This window comes from Callithrix jacchus, chromosome 9, assembly GCF_049354715.1.
Source record: "Callithrix jacchus isolate 240 chromosome 9, calJac240_pri, whole genome shotgun sequence".
Lineage (NCBI taxonomy): Eukaryota > Metazoa > Chordata > Mammalia > Primates > Cebidae > Callithrix > Callithrix jacchus.
Genome location: NC_133510.1, coordinates 9,672,175 through 9,690,848, shown reverse-complemented (window position 1 = coordinate 9,690,848; position 18,674 = coordinate 9,672,175). Strand labels below are relative to the sequence as shown.

The following is an 18,674-nucleotide window of genomic DNA, read 5'->3' as shown; positions in this document are numbered from 1 at the left end:
GGCATTTTTCAAATTAATCTCATGATGTAAGGTCTTACTCTTCATTGATTTTTTTTCCTGTGTGGTGCTGATCGTTCTCATGCACTTTGCATGGTGAATCCTGCCTGCCCTTGCCTGCAGGTTTTCTGAGGATCGACACATTTACGACCATGCCAGATCCTATGCTTACAGATGCTCACCATATCCTGAAAAGTGTACTTTTGGTTGTCAGACCACAGGGGTATTTAAGAAATCATGCTGGGCCGGGCGTGGTGGCTTATGTCTGTAATCCCAGCACTTTGGGAGGCCGAGGCAGGTGGATCACGAGGTCAAGAGATCAAGACCATCCTGGTCAACATGGTGAAACCCCGTCTCTACTAAAAATACAAAAAATTAGCTGGGCACGGTGGCGCGTGCCTGTAATCCCAGCTACTCGGGAGGCTGAGGCAGGAGAATTGCCTGCACCCAGGAGGCGGAGGTTGCGGTGAGCCGAGATCACGCCATTGCACTCCAGCCTGGGTAACGAGAGCGAAACTCCGCCTCAAAAAAAAAAAAAAAAGAAATCATGCTATTCTGTCAACGCTGTTTGGACTCCAAATTGTCCCAAATTATGTCAGACAGGGGTGACCTTCTCTAGTGTTCTGGGAGCACCCGGTCTGCTGCTGAGAACTGGCATTGACCCTGACTCTGCCTTTATTTCCACTTGATGCCTTCTCAGCCTTTTTGCATCAGCGTCAGAGGGTTAAAGCAACTCCTCTAGCATCAGCCTCTCTTCATTAGCAACCTGGAATCGTTGCTGTGTGAAGGCTGCATTGTTCTTCAGCATTTGAATACAATTTGCATAACGAAGCAGGTGAGAGCGCCTCTTGCCTGTTCAGGCAGCCTGATTGGCAGAGAGAAAGGGATTTATAGGTAATTGGCCACAATTAATTTGATGCGCTTTTATAGGGATAAAAAGAAAAGCAGAAAATTGCTCAGTGCTCCAAGTCAAAACCACATCTGCACTCTGTGGTGCGTGTGCTTGTGTGTTTGCAGGGATGGGTGGGTCTGTCATGTAAAGGCATGTGAGTTAATAACCGTGTGTATTCGAGCGCATTTCTTTTTCTGTAAGCAGAAGAAGGCTCACTCCCTAGAGGTTCCTGAACCCCAGGGGTCCTCAGCTGCAGAATCCTTCATAATACAATGCTGTTAGCCATCTTGTTCAATTTGTATTTGAGGTCACTAGAAGACATCATTAGAAATCACAGTATTCTTTCTTCAGTACCAGATAACACCCAGCTCAACATCTCTTTTGTACCCAGTCCAAAAAAGGTGGCGTCCCAGCTGTCTCAGGGTCCGTTGGCAATCAGTTCTTGCAGGAAACACAGCTGGCTAATACTTCACTCAGAACACTCTGCGGTGCTGGTGATAAGCTGGGAGAGGTGTGGAGAAGTTTCACAGAATGAAGTATTTAGGAAATTTAACATTAAGGTGGTTTACAGCCTTAAGCTACTCATGGTCTCCTTGTCACAAGCACTTCAGAAACTAAATACTGCTCTTGCTCTATTTCCCTTCTGAGATGAGGATGGAGGGATGAAGGGGGATGTCCTTCCCTCCTGTCCATTTCTTCCCTCTCTGCCTTTTTTACTTTTCCCATAAAGGGAAGGTTGCTGAGAGTGGGATCTTTTCCTTTGTAGTTGGATTAAGAAAACACACTGCTTACTGCCTAGCAGAGAGAAAACATGGCACCCAATAATATTCGATGTCTCTGATTCATTCATCCAGTCAACTCTCATTGCACAAGCGGCTCTTAAATGTGCAAGGGGCTGTATGTGCACCCGTGAAGAAAGCAGGACCGTCGTTGGAAATACTTTTGGTTAGAATGAACAAGGTCCCTTCAAGCTTCCTTTGCACTCACAGCTGGATAGTGAGTGGTTTCTGGTTGGAGCCCCATAAGCACGCCTTTGAGCATCCAAGAGGCCAGGCCAGAGAAGGTCCCCAGAAGAGGGGCTTTAGTGGATTCTGCTGCCTCAGGGCAAACCCCGAAAGCATGCCCCACTTCCCTGTGTCCACACAAAGAAGACACAGGGCTCCGGTAGTGTAGCATTGCAGGGATACATGCGGCTGTGGGGTCAGCTCTCTGGATGAAATCCTGGAACCCTCCCTTCTCAGTTGTGTGACTTGGAAAAATTGGCTTAAATCCTTAGATGACTCTCGTCATCTGTAAAATGATGTTAATAATGGTGACCTCAGAGGGTGCGCATCAAGATTAAAAGCGGTGAGGCAGGAGAATAGGGGCTGGGGGAAGGGAACTTAAGGCCAACTCGTGCTGAATGAAGGAAAATCACAAAGGTGTGGGGGCAGGGAAGGTAAAGGCCAATTTGCCCTGACTTCCCAAAGCTGGATCAAAAGGAAAACACCTGGGCCTGGGGGCAGGGAACCTAAGGCCAATTAACACAAACTTCCTAAAGCGACATCTCCTACTCCCTGCAGCGAAAGATCAAAGGCGATTCTCCCTACCAACCCCTCCTTCCATCAAGTCTCAGCCGGAAAGGGAGAGTGCCTTGGATTGGCTGTGGGCCAAGCAGGGACCATGCCTTAAGGCACTAATTCACCTCGGCCTTTAGTTAGCCACAGACCAAATCCTTCATCCAGATAAGGGGGGGCCAATAGGAACCTCAAATGGGGTACTTAAGTCTCAGAAGACTTTGTAACCAGGCCCTGTAGCCGCAGCTCGCTCGGCCCTCCCCAACCCTGCAGAGTGCTTTCTTGCTTTACTAAATTCCTGCTTTCCCTGCTTCGTTCCGGCCTTTCATTACTCGGCTACTTTGTGCACTTTTCTTCAATTCTTTGTTCAAAATGCCAAGGACCTGGACAACTTGTAGTCAAGACCCTCCATTGGTAACAGTAGCACCACACACGAGGAGCTTAATGATAGTGTTGGTACATAATATATGTTCATTACATAGCTCAATAATAAAGGCAGAGAGAAAGAGGCAGGTTTGGCCCCAGCAATCTCAGTGGCTATCAACCGGCTAAGAAATAAAACTCAAAGTGACGCCGGCTCTTCCAGATCCTGCATTCATTCTACTTGTTCTCCCCCCACTCGGGTGGGGTGGAAGGTGGTGGGCAGGGAAAGGAGGAGCTGCAGAGGCAGGAAAGCATTTCCTTGGCTGGCACTACAGTGGTCTGGCATTGCCACTCCCTAGGCATGGCAGAAGTCCTCCTTGCCAGGCGAGTTCTCAGGGAGGACACTGGACCAACCTCAATGCAGCTGGTCGCTCCCATCAGTCCCTCCAGCTTCTCCATTGGACGGCAGCCCTCCTGACTCTTTCTGTTGCAGTTTTCTTATCTTGCGAAAAAGCCCTTTGGGCAGGAAGCCTTGAAAAACACCTCCTGCCACCTCAGCCCAGACCGACTCCCACCAACTCCCTCCGACTCCGTCCTCCCCACATGGCCTCATCTGGTCTTGAGAAAGAGACCTAGCCACTGGGGGAGTATGCCCCCACACACCGGGAACCAGCTCTCACCAAGACCTGTCACCTTCAGCCTTCTCAGGTATGGGTCAAACACCAGCCCTTCTCCATTCTAACTGCAGGGGGTGTACCTCAAGCTCTCTAGATGATCCCCTCAAAGCAGCTTCAGCAGTAAAAAGTAGAGAAAAAAGAATGCCACAGCCCTCCAGCAGCTACCCCACACCCTCCACCGCCCGAAAGGACTTTTCTCTCACAATCCTTTTCCTACTTTTGATTTCCTGGCTACCTCCTTGGCAGAGCAGTGCTGCACAGGTGGGAGCTTTTGGCACATGTACTTATATTTCCAGCTGATTGGACAACAAGGTTCTCCAAATAATTTTGATATGAACACACTGTTCTACCCCACCCCTTCCCTGGCAGCTACTCCTCCCCGTGCACTCCTAGACAGAAACAACTTCTCATACTGACTAGCCATGTACTTTTTAAAGTGAGGACCTGAGACCTTGAGCCGCCGCCTCCTGACTGTTCCTTCTGGAGTGGCAGCTGACAATCCAAGCTGCTCTGCACTGAGGGACTTCGCTTCCTGCTCATTTTCTTCTCTACACTCTGGCCATTCTCAGGATCATGGTGGCCTGAAGCCGGTGCCCCCGATGCTCTTGATCAAAGCCATCACCTGAACAGCACTGGAGTTAAATAAACAGCAGAGAAAACATCCGAGACTATAGTGTTTTCAGAGTGCCAGCCACTTGCTCTTTAAATGGCTCCCTGTGACCCATGCTGGAAAGGAAGTCCCAATGTGGAATCGAAAATTAAACGGTTGGCCTTCCCTAGCCTCAGGGAGTCTCATGCCCCCATCAGCCCTAGCATATGCCCAGCTAGGCAGAAAGGTTCCAAAAACATAGCTTCACACCTTTCCCACTCTTGCCACCATTACAGCTGGGAACAACAAGGCTGAAACACAAAAGCCCAGAGCAGCCCTCACCACAATTTTCATTGCGAATATAATTCTGACATCTTTAAAACCTGACTTTTTCTAGACTTGATTCCTTTGGGGCCACGTATAAATTTCCATGCTGCATTAATTTGTCTCAAAGGACTGGAACTTAGTTGTTTGGAAGTGAAACATTAATTCTTAATAAATTCTCAACCCACGATTTAGTGAACTTACAAAATATTAGCCTCCTCGTACCAAAACACTGATAATTTTTTGTTTTTAATTGGAAAAGAATGTTAGGGAACTCTCCTATTCTTCGTTGATGTAAATAAACTTTGGAATAAAAAAAAAACTGCCTTCAACAGTTAGCTAAATAGCATAGCTCTCTTAGAGAATCAGAGACTTGTGAGGGAATCTGTGGGGATCGCTCCCATGTGAGGCCTCTAGAAAATGGGCCTTGCCATACGGTGAGCTTGAGCCTGGACACAGATCCCCGGTTGGGGGAGTCGAACTGAGGGAAAGCAGGAACCGAGAGAGGAACTATATGTTATTCAAAATAATTGACAGACGTTACTTTATGGATATGAGGACTTGCAAGGCATTGTGACCACTTTCGGCTCCTTATGGTTTATTGCTTGATTGTGTTCATTTTGGACCCTTGTCACCTTCATTGTAAAATATTAACTTAAGTATTTACACTTGGTAACTTACTTATCGTAACTTACTGGGTGTAACTGTAACTTACCATAACTTACTGGGCGTGACTGTAACTTACTTACCTTGACCTATTGGGCGTAACCTACTTACTGCAAGTAACCTACTTACTGGGTGTAACCTACTTACTGGACTTAATTTACTTACTGGACGTAACTTAGTGGGCATAACTTGCTTACGTAACTTAAGTACGTTGATCTGGTGTAAACAACTTTGACTTCAGAAAAGTATATAACGGAACATATTGCAAAAATAAAATTGCTGCTTGGACATAGCCTAAGCCAGCCCTCCAGACTCCGCCTTCCTTTATTCTTTCACTTCCATGCACTCTCTCCCTCAGGTTGAATGAGACATCTACGTTGGCGGTCTCGGGGACTCCTGCAGGTCGGTATTCCCCCGGCAGACGTGCCGGACCCCAACAGACTTGGCTATAAGTGAGTTTGATACTTGGTGGGAATCCTTGGAGCCACTTGCTCTTCCTGATGTAGGAGAGTCAGCCTGACTGCAAGAGGCCTCATAGGGAAGCCACAGACAGTCAGCGACACCAACAGTTCAAGCAAGCGCTCGCCAGCTTCTCCCACATCCAGAACACTGCCATCTTAAAGGACAACATCCCATGCTATGTGCTTTGACTTTTGTTACCCAAAATTGTTTGTTGCCTATTTTTGGCTTTAATTTTGGGCCTAGTTCAATTCAGTACAGGTGGGAAAACTGAAAACTAGTTTGCATAGTTGCATTTAAAAAATTGTAGTACCAGGAAGCCTCTGGTCCTCTGGTATCTTGCATAGGGATACCTTCCTAAGAAGGGTAATACGGAGCAGATCCAGGGCAGCGTAGGCCTCTGGTTCTCCTTCCCTCCCTCCATCCCTTCCTCCTTCCCTTCCTTCCTTCCTTTTTTCCCATCTCATACTCTCTCCATTTGTCTCCCTCCTTCTCCTTCATTTCACTTTTGTGTTTCACAAAAAGATGAGTCTACTAATATCAGCAGAATGAGACAAAGCCATATTCTTTACCCAGGTAAAAAGACAAACTTTCTGATATCTGTTTAGTAAATCTTCTATGCACATGGGAAACCTGTGTTCCTTGTGAAGCTTTGTGAATGCTAAGTTACCAGTTACCCAGTTATCTTGGTATTTTTATGTAGTCTTGGAGGGTAGATGAATGGAGGGGTGTGTGTGTGTGTGTGTGTGTGCACGCGTGTGATGGAGGGGTGTGTGTGTGATGAATCGAGTTGTGTGTGTGTGTGTGATGAATGGAGGGGTGTGTGTGAATCGAGGGTTGTGTGTGTATGTGTGTGATGAATGGAGGGGTGTGTGTGATGAATTAAGGTGTATGTGTGTGCATGCGTGTGGAGGGGTGTGTGTGTGAGATGAATGGAGGGGTGTGTGTGTGATGAATGGAGGGGTGTGTGTGTGTGCACACGTGTGTGATGAATGGAGGGGTGTGTGTGATGAATCGAGTTTTGTGTGTGTGTGTGTGTGAATGGAGGGGTGTGTGTGAATCGAGGGTTGTGTGTGTATGTGTGTGATGAATGGAGGGGTGTGTGTGATGAATTAAGGTGTGTGTGTGTGCATGCGTGTGGAGGGGTGTGTGTGTGAGATGAATGGAGGGGTGTGTGTGTGATGAATGGAGGGGTGTGTGTGTGCACGTGTGTGATGAATGGAGGGGTGTGTGTGTGTGCACGTGTGTGATGAATGGAGGGGTGTGTGTGTGATGAATCGAGTTGTGTGTGTGTGTGATGAATGGAGGGGTGTGTGTGATGAATTAAGGTGTGTGTGTGTGCATGCGTGTGGAGGGGTGTGTGTGAGATGAATGGAGGGGTGTGTGTGTGACGAATCGAGTTGTGTGTGTGTGTGATGAATGGAGGGGTGTGTGTGTGTGTGTGTGATGAATGGAGGGGTGTGTGTGATGAATCGAGGTGTGTGTGTGTGTGTGTGATGAATGGAGGGGTGTGTGTGTGTGATGAATCGAGGGTTGTGTGTGTGTGTGATGAATGGAGGGGTATGTGATGAATCGAGGTGTGTGTGTGGGGGATGAATGGAGGGGTGTGTGCGATGAATTGAGGTGTGTGTGTGTGCATGCATGTGATGGAGGGGTGTGTGTGTGTGTGTGATGAATGGAGGGGTGTGTGTGATGAATTAAGGGTTGTGTGTGTGTGCACACGCGTGCGCATTCCTGTGTAACAAGGAGGATATGATCATTTACAAGAAGAGAGAGGACACCTGTTTGCTTTTGATGAGAAAAGAGTTCCCTGTGCCTGATGAACAAAGTCTCTTCCAGTTCTGTTATTTAAACAGCACAATCTAGAATATGAGAAGAGTGCATTAGTGTTTTTCTGCACAAAGAAACTGTGAAAATGATACGTCTTAGGGAAACATGCCCTCAATTCCCTTTGATAAGGAGATCACTACCAAAAGTCCTAGTAGAAGGTAGTGGGGAAGTGTGCACATAAACCGTGTACTAGGTATTGTAAGAAACTAACATAAATCAGGCTCAAGGACACAGCAAAAGGGAGCACACAATGACACTCAGGTTTTTTCATTGTCTCCCTAAAATTAACCAACAAGGAGAGGACTCTGCCTATAAAGCGTGGCTCTGCAAAGCTTCAGGGCAAACTGGATCCATTCTTCCAGGCAAAGGAGAGGGGAACTGAATCTGATCCCACTCTTAAACACTCACTTTGAAAGGATGGGGCTGGGTGGCTGACAATGCAGATTGGGACTTCTCCAAAGAGGAGAAGCACTGAGCTAAAGAATGCAATGAGCTCAAAGTGCAGATTACAGGAGAAGTCATGGAGGCCTTGTATTAGGTCCCTGTGGCAGCCATAAAAAAAATAGCCACAATCAGAAATTTATTCTCATGTAGTTCTGAAGGCCAGAAGTTCCAAAATTAGTCGTTAGCTGGGCTATGCTTCTTCCAAGGGTTCTAGGGGAGAATCCATATTGTGCCTCTTTCGGCTTCTGGTGGCTCCGTGTTCCTGTGGCTGCATTGCTCCAGTGTCTGCTTCCATCTTCACGTGGTCTTCTCATCTGTGTGTTCTCTCCCTTTCTGTGTCAAATCTCTGTCTTTTTCTTATAAGAACAATCGTCTTAGGATTTAGTGTCTACTTGGTTGCTCCAGAATGATCTCATCTTGAGATCTTTAACTTAATTACATTTGCAAAGATCTTTTTTCCCAAACAAGGTCAATGTTCTTAGGTTCTAGGGGCTAAATCTTTGAGAAGACACAATTCAACCCACTACAGGCCCCAAGAAAGTAGCAGAGCTTAGAGGTGAGGAATGTGGGGTCAGAAGTCATGGGAAGGCAAGAAGCAGGTGGTCATTCAAGGGGAAGAGGGCATGAAGGGGACCACAAAAGAGGAAGGAGTAAAAGGCAACTGTGAATCCCTGCTGGGAACGCAGTCATCAACTCTGGGTCATCTGCCTCCACGACTTGGAGGGTGACCACTACTAAGCCACTGGATGTTGAACTGAAGTTACGGATCTCTTGTCTCAATTGAGATGGATCAGGAGTTAGGGCTTGGGGATGCCTGTTGGGGGACATAGCAGACCTATTCTTGAATAAAGCCGGAGAAGAAGTGGGGGGTAGCTAATGCTGATGGACAGACCTGGGGCTAGCCAAGCCCCAAGGATCTATTTTGGACCCATTCAGATGGAGGTCGCTCTGGCAGGAATGAAGGAGGCTCAGCATTTGGGACAGCAGTCCATGGAAGGGTCAGATTGGCTCTGCCAATAAAGAGAACAAATGGCAGGTGTCCTTTCCCCGCTCATGTGCATCCTGTACCCCACACACTCCCCGGCTTTGAGGAGTTTTACATTTTCCAGACCTGCACTTGATCTGTGGCTCCAAGAGGACTAGTCGCCTGACAGGCCCAGAGACTCCCATGCATGAATCATACCCTTCTATTTTGCTCAGCTACCTGGAGGTCCAACCCAGGCTCTCACTGCTAGCTCCCTGGCTAGTCAGTCATGACTGCCACTTTCCCAGTTAAGCGATTTTTAGCCCAGTATTCCAAGGTCTGGGCCAGGACCAGGGTGTGACAGATCGGGCTTGAGGTTGGCTGTCTCCTGCTGGCTTCCCGCCTAAAGTTAATAGGGCAGGAAAATAAATGTGTGCAGTGGAAAGCACGGCCCCATTTCCTCACACACGCTCAACAACCACCCAACATTTCAGGGTAGTTGAGTGAATATGCTTATCACCAGACTGAGTTTGCTCCTGAATGCATATTTATTTACTTGCCTGCATGTTGATTTAAAAGTGATACCTTTCCTATACCCCAAAAGAATACGAAGTGACTTCCACACCCCTATGGGACTTCTTGGAAACCTAGAATACTCATTATTCAGAAAGTCGCTGGGTCCTCATTTAGGTGTCACGTGGCCATCCTGATTGTACCTCCAGTGTCGCAGGCAAAGACAGCTACTCTCATTAAGCAGATGAGCACCTTTTTGACATTTGAAAGTTAATAAAGTTAATAAAGCTCCTCTAGTTCCTTGAGGAAAAAAGCTGCAAAATAGATTTCAGGCATGTGTCACAATGGTGGTAAGAACGTGTGAAAGCATTTGCAGCCAGATACCCTCGAGAGCCCAGTGGTCAAACAGCAACCTTCTGTGACCTCAACAGCCTCCACCTCCCTGTGGGCGTCCTTCAATCTGACCGCAGACCCCACTGACCCCATAACTGTCCCTCTCACGCCTGGTGCCACCATTCTCCACCATCCAACAGTGGCTTAAAGCTAAGGGTCACTCTATGCACAGGCTAAAGTCAATTTGAGGGCCATTAGCCTGCCCAAGTACTGAAAATCACCATTATTCTCTATTTAAAATCATGTCTCTAAAAGGCTTATTAAAGTGCAAATGTTGGAATGCTACCTAATTATTATGGCTCAGTTAATTAGATGGCTATATTTTAGTAGAGGAAAAGGATCTAACTTGTTAGGCTTTGATAAAGTAGATGGGAAGGTAGGAAGAAAAGTGGATAACTGGAAAAAAGCATCAGGGTCTAAACAGGGTGGCAGGGGTTCAGGGGCCATAGGGAGCCAGGAACACCATAAGGGCAAATTACTTCGCCTCTCCCAGCTTCAGTTTCCTCATCTACAGATAAAGATATTAATAGCACCATTACATAAGACAATCTACGTAATGTATTTGGCATAATGCCTGGCTTGTACGAGCTGAAAAAAATCTTAGCTGGGTTGTTATTGTTGAAGTTGTATTAATAATAATATCAATGATAATCATTTTAGTAGGGGTAGTGTTATTGTGCCCTGAAAAAGGCTGGGTTAAGTGGAATCAAGTCATTACATTACAGGCTAGGGAATTCAGTAAGAAAGTGGGGGCAGGGGTGTCAATACCAATCCTTATCTGTGTCACAACTTTGCCTGAGATTAGCTGCAAGGGAAATACCCTGGCAGAATGATTTTACAGCCAAATACACAGGGACTCATATTTTGGCTCTGTCACCTGATAATGTATGAATTTTGGGGAGTTACTAGTTTTCAGAGTCTCGGTGTCCCTATTTGTAAAATGAGAATAATCATACCTGTATGAAGGTTATCCAAACAGCATACACAGAGCACACATAATGTACCCAGTACCCAGCGAATATGCCCCCCCCCCACCCCGCCAGGCTCTTTCTCCTTCATACTATGGTTGGCAGACTGCAAAATGAGAAATCCATATGGATGGGTGAGAAATATGAGAATGCACTGCGGGCTCTTTGTTAAGAGAAGAAAGATGTCACTAGCTCCCTTACACCCTCCTCCCACTGGGGGAGCTGATGGAATGTACAGTCGGGCTGCTGAATGTTAGAACTTGCACCCATATTTAGGTACAGCATGTAGTGGAATAATTCCGAATTCACTGTAATGTGCTACCGCAAAATGGAAGCCTTCCAGTATAAAGAAGCACAAAAATAGGTTTTCATGGAAATTTAACTCTGGTTTTCTACCTTAACACAAATGAAATCTGAGTACATGTTTTTTTTTTCTGCCAGAAAGCTGAAGAAAATTTTTTTGAAAAGCTATAAATCGAATGGCTACAAGTATCTTTCCATCATCGCTCCAAGATATTTATCATTTGATCTGAGTTATATGGAGGATATATCATCTATAATAGTCAACACAAGTTTAGGAACCCTTCTCCATTTTAAATGTTACTTCCTTGATGAAAATCTAATCACACTGAAAAATAATTTTCAAAATCACCTCATTTCTTTTCTCAATATGATTGTTTGAATGTCTTTATTTTTTGTCTAAACTCACAGAATACACTTCCTCTCATGCATTACCATTCCCTGTCCCAAGAATTTGTTTTCTTTAGGTGTTTTGAAGTAAGACTGAAAGAATTTTAACATTTTAAGCATACTTTCAGAAAACTCTTTCTGATTTATATAACTGTCTCTGACACTGATATGCAGTCATTCGTTACTTAAATGTTTTCTATAATTATGTAAATTATGTTGACAGATTCTGGTAGGGTGCTTACACTTTACCGTTTTGGCATCTGCAAAGTTATGAAATGTATCAGATAACCATTTTCAAATTAAACAGCTATTAAGGGGCACTTGCTGACTTGTTGGCTTTCTTTGCCTGTGATGCTGGGTCCACTGTTTTTGCCAGGTGCTGTTAAGCAGTATAGCCTCTCTTCCTCTCTCCCCACACTTTTTATTTTTTTGTCTTAATGATGACCAACTTACGGTCGTTGACTTTGTGGAGATCGTGGTCAGAGAGAGGAATATGTGGTCAGGTATAGATCTTCAGATTATTTCAACAGACTGTGGAAGATACACGTTATAATAAAGATTTGAATAGTTGCCATTAGAGAACACAGAATGACTCATTTCCCAAATGAGCTGGTGAAAACTCCACAAATAGAGGGAACTCTAATCTAGATTTTCAAGTTTCAGTAGGAGTTTGATGAGTGAAAAAGTAGGGAAAAAAGCCTCCCAGGCAGATGCACAGATAGAGGTACAGTTGGGAAAGATGAAGAGTTGTGGACACGTAGGGTATCAGAAGCAGGAACCCAAGCATTGGCCAGTGAGGCTGGAGAACTGCGGTCACAGTGGACATTATTTGCAAAGGTTTTGAGAGTCTCTCTCTCTCTCTCTCTCTCTCTCTCTCTCTCTCTCTCTCTCTCTCTCTCTCACACACACACACACACACACACACACCCCTATCTTAATTCTATAAAACAAACTGATGGGATCCAACTTTTTAGGACATAATCAACATGGTATGGAGGACGGACATGTGCATATCTGACATGTGCATACTTTAAGAAGCCCAGAAATGATATTTATTTTGTGGAAAAGAAAACTGTCTTCCTCCATCTCAGTTATGCTTAGTTCAAACAGAAAAGCATTCAGTTGTTACTGCGTGGCCCATGAGGGCAAGAGAAAGATAAATGCCGTGTACCAAGTAATTTTCAAGACAACTGAAGGAAACATTTTGATACCCATGCAGATCCTCCCCCCAAGCTTAGACCCCCAAGAAGGTCTGTGAGCTACCTCATCTCTGCCATATTGATGTGCAGTGACATGATCTCACCATACAGTGCTATATCCATGCGTAGGACATGATACACTACACCCCTGCCATGTCATGCACGGTGACATGGCCCTGCTACACTCTGTGTGGGTACATAGTCTACTACATCTCAGCCACAGCTCATGTGAAGACATGGCCTGTCATACCTCTGAGAAGTCTACGCGTGGGGCATGGCCCATCAAGTTTCTGCAACATCCATGTCTTAGGGTGGTGCCTTAGTCCATTTTGTATTGCTACAGAGGAATACCTGAGACTAGGTAATCTATAAAGAAAAACAAGGTTCAGTTGGCTCACGATTCTGATGTCTGAAAAAGTTCAAGTTTGGGCATCTGGGGACATCCTCAGGCTGCTTCCACTCATGGCAGAAGGGGCCGCAGAACCAGCATGTGCAGAGATCACATGGCAAGAGAGGAAGCAAGAGAGAGGGGAGGTTCCAGGCTTTTTTTAACAATCAGTTTTGGGGGAATTCTGGTGGGAACTAACAGAGTGAGAACTCACTCAGTCCCACCCCTCCCAAGGAAGGCATTAATCTGTTCATGAGAGATCCACCCAGTGACCCAAACAGAGCCCATTAGGCCCCACCTATAACACTGGGGTTTAAATATCAACCTGAGATTTAAAGGGATCAGACATCCAAACAATAGGAGGTGGTCATGGTCCACCTTACCTGAGCCACATCCAAGTATTGAGCCCTGAGGTTGTCCTCAGCCCCATTACTGTCCCAGTTACAGAAAGAGTCATCAACAGGTGTATGTGGTGGTGGCTTCAAATGGGGCTGAAAAGAGGTGTCTAACTCGAATTTGAGTTAGGATCACGATGAAAGATGTTGATGAAGGAGGTTTAAAAACAGTTAAGTAATAAATAGATGAATATACAAATAGATGTATCATAAATCATGAGATGAGAGAGGTAAATAAAGGCTTCTAAATAAGAAATATAAAAGAGAATTTTTTTTAAATAAGGAAGAAAAAGCAATAAGGAAGACAAATCAGAGAAAGAGATAACACGGAGTAAACACAGTGATACACACACACTCACACAGACACACACACATACACATACACACTCACACATACACATACACACACCCATACACACACACTCACACGTGCGTGCACACACACACACATACACATACACACGCACACACACACTCATTTCCTCAAGATACTATTTATCTTCTCCACATGCTTTTGAATGTTCTTTATAAGTAGAAACATAGGAGAAATCAGACTCTGACCCTGAAGAGAAAGGGTATTTCCTCCTTTTCACTCTTCCCGGACCATTTGCTGAAGTGGGTAGGGTTTTAGGTTGGGCAAATCTAACCCATGTACAAAGCACCATTTGTTCTGAAGACACATCTGTCTATATCTGACGCCTTCATGCTGGGGGTGAGGGTGGGGGAAGAAAAATCACTACATTTCCTTAAGATTTATTTCTAAATCTTAGAGGTGAAAATGTGTTGTAAGCGCAAGTCTCCAAAATTATTTTGGCGATAAGCTTTAATGGGACAGTCTGTGAAAGTGGCTCCTATCACTAGTCCTGGTTACACAGTTTCAGGAGACAGATCTCCAGTGAAAAATGTGACGATTCAGGCAGACTAGAGAGTCCGATGTATTTAGAATGGGCTTTGTACATCCTCATGCAGTAATGATGGGAACCAGCAGACACTTTCCTTTCTCTCTCAACTGCACAGGCCCGCAGGAGGCCTGCGATTAGTAAGGGGGCAGCCCATTCATCAGCGCCACGCAGGGGCAATCAATCACCCAGTTAAACAGGAGTTACTTCTCTTCAAGACACAATGTTAAAGACCCTCCTGCCCAGCCCTAGGAACGCATGAGTGTGCAGTGTGGAACACAGGGAGAGCCCACAGCCAACACCACTGGGAATAAAATGAGGCCATCACGCGCCCGTCCCCTCAGTGTGGGCACACAGCGGCAGCCCTCTAAAAACACCCCACACTGGCAGCCCTGTGCAGATAGGCCACCTATCCGCATACAACAGGAGGTACCATGCACTCAGAAAGCCGCTAACACACCAAGCCCTTTATTCGCAGCCCAGGGCGTACCAGTGACAATGTTTCACACATCAGGAGGCCAATATGAAGTCCTATTATTTCAGTAGGGAAACTGACTTCTACTCCCATGAGCAAATATAAGGAAACATAAGAAAGAACTGTTAATTCTAAAAATTTAGAAGACAAGCAGGTACATGAGAACTTTGAGTATGGCTGAGAACAGGATTGAGGGACAAATGGGAGATTTCAAATGGGTCTCTTACCTTTTTGTCGCTCAGGCCAGAAACCTGGTCCACATATTCCTCTTGGATCATGAAGGCAGCTAAGTTGGCAGTGTAGCTGGCCAGGAATATGACAGCGAAGAAGGCCCACACTGACACCATGATCTTGGAGGTGGTCCCCTTTGGGTTTTGCACAGGTACGGAGTTGTTAAACACCAGACCCCAGAGCAGCCAAATAGCTTTGCCGATGGTGAAAGAGGGGCCACCAGGCTCTGGCATGACAAAAGGGCAAGAATAAAAGTTAAGCCAGCAGTCTGATTCAATTTAAACCTACAAATACACAGGGCCTGTGAGTCCCTGCTCAGAGCAGGAAACCCTTCCACTAAAACCAAGCCACTAAAACAGACAGCTTTTACATTTGAAAGTGTGCATCTCTCTTTTCCAGGGACTCTCAGGAGAGCTGCAGAGGGTTCCTTAGGAGAAATACCAGAAGCCTGGGGGGTGTGGTGTGTGGGGTCCTTCTCAAACTAACCGTCATGACTCCTCTCTGGAGAAGCCATCACCCTGCCCCTATATACAAGACCCTCTCAAGATCACGTCAAAACTGAATAACAAAGGCCAATTATGTCACTATGGCCACACTTGGGTCATTAGTGTCATTTTTCCATATATTTTATATTTGTATCTACAAAGAACGCATTTTAACTTCCGAAAAACATTAGTAAGAAGTGTGTAAGACTGTTTTCTACCATTCATAAACCCCCTCCAAGTCTGTTTACACTGATGCTGGACGGCATGGAATGCCCTTCTTCCCGATTGTCCTTCAGCTTCTAGCACTCGGCGCTTAATGTTTCAAAGACAACCCTGACCCCGCTCCAATGCCAACACTGCCCAGCTGGTTTCCTGCGGTAGAAGCTTATGTGTAAAAGAGTATCAGGAAGGCCAAAGAGGAAGTCATAGAATCCCAGCCTGGTTGCATGGATCTAAGGGCAGAAAGCTGGCTGCTTTTGACTTTGATTTACCCCCACCTAAGCTTTGCACAGACAGTGCTTGGCTTCTGCCCATAGATGTATTGTGATCTCACTGCAATCTCTATTTGCTGATGGTAAAATCTTGCCTGTCGTCTGAATCTCCATGTAGCCCCTCCACTGCAGAAATGAACATCTGCCTGCACAGTTTTACAGCATACCAGCACAGGTCTTATGATGTAATCTGTGATCCCGATGGCATCTGCTCAGCCAAATACATCATCAGGGACTACACATGCTGAACCCGATATCTAACTGTGCACCCTCATCTGTGCGTGTGGACCTTATTTCATGCAACAGATGTGTAACTAAAAAGTCGTCTATAAATCAAAGTTTTGTAAATTGTAAAATGCTCTGAGGAGACTTGATATTTAACGTGGCCGGAAGTTGAATTCCTCCGTGAAGACAAACATCTGTCAGTAAAGTGAGTAACTGCAAGCTCTCGCTCTGAGCTTTCTTTGTGAATCTGAATTTTCATCTCTTCCGTTTTGTTTTGTTTTCAGGGAGAGAAGCAGCACACGCTGACTTTGGTTCTTGACGTTGCCAGCCTAAGTATATACTCATGTGATTCCCAGATGTTCTCCTTCTTCCTGGTGCCACACAGGCTGGTGTATAGGCCATGGCTTCTGGATGAAGCACAGGTGGAAAGCCCCTGACTGTACATACAGTGGAATCACCCCAACCCCCACCCAGAATACACAAACCAAATTAAAAGGTAGGTCTCCACGTGGAAACACTTCAGTAAAGTGGCGTTTCACAGCGGGGACTGTGAATCCAACAGAAGCATGAGGGAAGCATTTATAAGATACTGCTGCTTGGAACCCTATCTCTAGAGATGCTTCATTAATTGGTGTAGGGTGGGGCTGGTTATTTTATTTTAACATGCAACCAAAATAGAGAAACACTGTTTTGAAGCATACAGTGGTCTAAGCTCAACCCTAGACTTAGTGAATCAGAAAAGGAGGTCAAGCACTTGTGTCTTTTAGATGTCCCACAGATTATTCTTATGTGCAGCCAGGATTAAGAATCTTTTCTCTTAGAGGTATAATTCTAGGATAGAGCTCACATTCTGGAATGGAGAAGACTCAGCAAAGGCCGACTATTTCTTTTTTTTTTTTTTTTTTGGAGACGGAGTTTTTGCTCGTTACCCAGACTGGAGTGCAATGGCGTGATCTTGGCTCACTGCAACCTCCGTCTCCTGGGTTCAGGCAATTCTCCTGCCTCAGCCTCCTGAGTAGCTGGGATTACAGGCATGCACCACCATGCCCAGCTAATTTTTTCTATTTTTTAGTAGAGACGGGGTTTCACCATGTTGACCAGGATGGTCTTGATCTCATGACCTCGTGATCCACCTGCCTCGGCCTCCCAAAGTGCTGGGATTACAGGCTTGAGCCACCACACCCGGCCCAGGCAGAATATTTCTTAATTCTGGGGTTCTCAGGAAGTTTTATAGAAGTTATTTACAAGGATCCTGTGGTCCCCTTTAGATTCATGTGAGCTTTTAAAAACTGGCATAAATGCCTCAAACACACGGGCAGCCCTCACATCTCTGGGTCTACCTACCCAGGAAATTGGACCATACCATATAATAGCTATGAGTGAGAAATGGTCTTTCCATTTCATTTTATTTCCAACACCCAACTTCTAGACTCTCCGGCAAAAGGGGGTTGAGGCAGGGGCATATGCTTTGGAGATCTGGTACCTCAGTTGTGATCCTTTGGCTCTGGGGAAATTTACCAGTTGTAACCACCTGCATATACCCTGGGGCAACCCATTTCTTCTTGTTCTTAACATGTGTGTACAATCTGCCTTGTTAGTGACATCTGTTCCAACAGACTGGCCACAGCCTAAGGTTATCAAAACAGTTGGCTGTGACGTGTTTATGCCACCCGTATCTACCAACAGTTTTTCTTCTCCTTTACTTGGGGGTGGAACTAGGCTTGGGGCCAGGCTTACGGCAGACTTATAGATTCAAACTAACATCTTAACTGGGGTATTTCTAAAGAGACACCAAGCTGGTGACCTAGAAATGGTCATCTGAGGGTTCCTTTTCAGAAATGGATAGGCTAGGGAAACTGCAGATAGCAAACGATGAGTCCAGAGATTTGAAAAGAAGGAGAAAAAAATGGAGAAATGCAGCAGTCCCAGCTGGCCTTACCTCTGCCATCAGCGAGGCACCTGTTATAACCTACAGGGCTGAAGTACTCAAAGACAAAGACGGCCACGGCTGAGACAATGAGCAGCATCACAAACATCATCACCCACACGTCAGCGCTGAATGGCTCTGGGGAAGAGAAAACAGCAGCGCCCAGGGTTAAAACCGAGAGCAAACAGACTCAAATTAACTCACACATTTATTGCATATTTTAGGGGATGGGGAACAAACCGCAGTGTGTTGTCTGCCTTCAGGAAGCCAGATTATACCTGAGCCATTTCCTTAAAGGGCAAGGATTGTCTTCCTTCAAGTACCTGAAAAAGACGGCTTCATGCCCGTGAGCCTTTTAGGTTGTGGAGGCAGTTTCTGCCGTTATTGGACCGATATCTGGGTGCTTCAGTAAATGGCGCAATTGGAAGCAGTACTGGCTCTGAAGTGAGTGAGCTGTATGGGACTGACTCGGTTTCTGTTCTTTTCTATATGGCCACACCGTGCAGTGAAGGCCTGCAAATGCCTTCTCCAGTGCTTCTGAGCTTTGTAGGTACAGTCATTCACAACAGTCCTCTCTACTATTTTAGATTTGAGTTGCTTCAGGAATAAGTGTGGACAATAAATAGCCAGTCCT

General features: G+C 45.6%; 1 protein-coding gene across 3 annotated transcripts in view; it reads right to left on the bottom strand.

Annotated features, from left to right (window-relative positions):
- GRIN2B (glutamate ionotropic receptor NMDA type subunit 2B) overlaps positions 1–18,674 on the bottom strand; it is a 435,739-nt gene that overhangs the window by 35,994 nt on the left and 381,071 nt on the right. For all 3 annotated transcript variants that reach the window (XM_035255286.3, XM_035255288.3, XM_054237956.2), the window contains exons 9-10: positions 18,053–18,178; positions 14,909–15,138 (exon numbers count right to left, since the gene is read on the bottom strand). In XM_035255286.3, the coding sequence (XP_035111177.1) occupies positions 14,909–15,138; positions 18,053–18,178 (356 nt within the window). The remainder of the gene's footprint in view (positions 1–14,908; positions 15,139–18,052; positions 18,179–18,674) is intronic.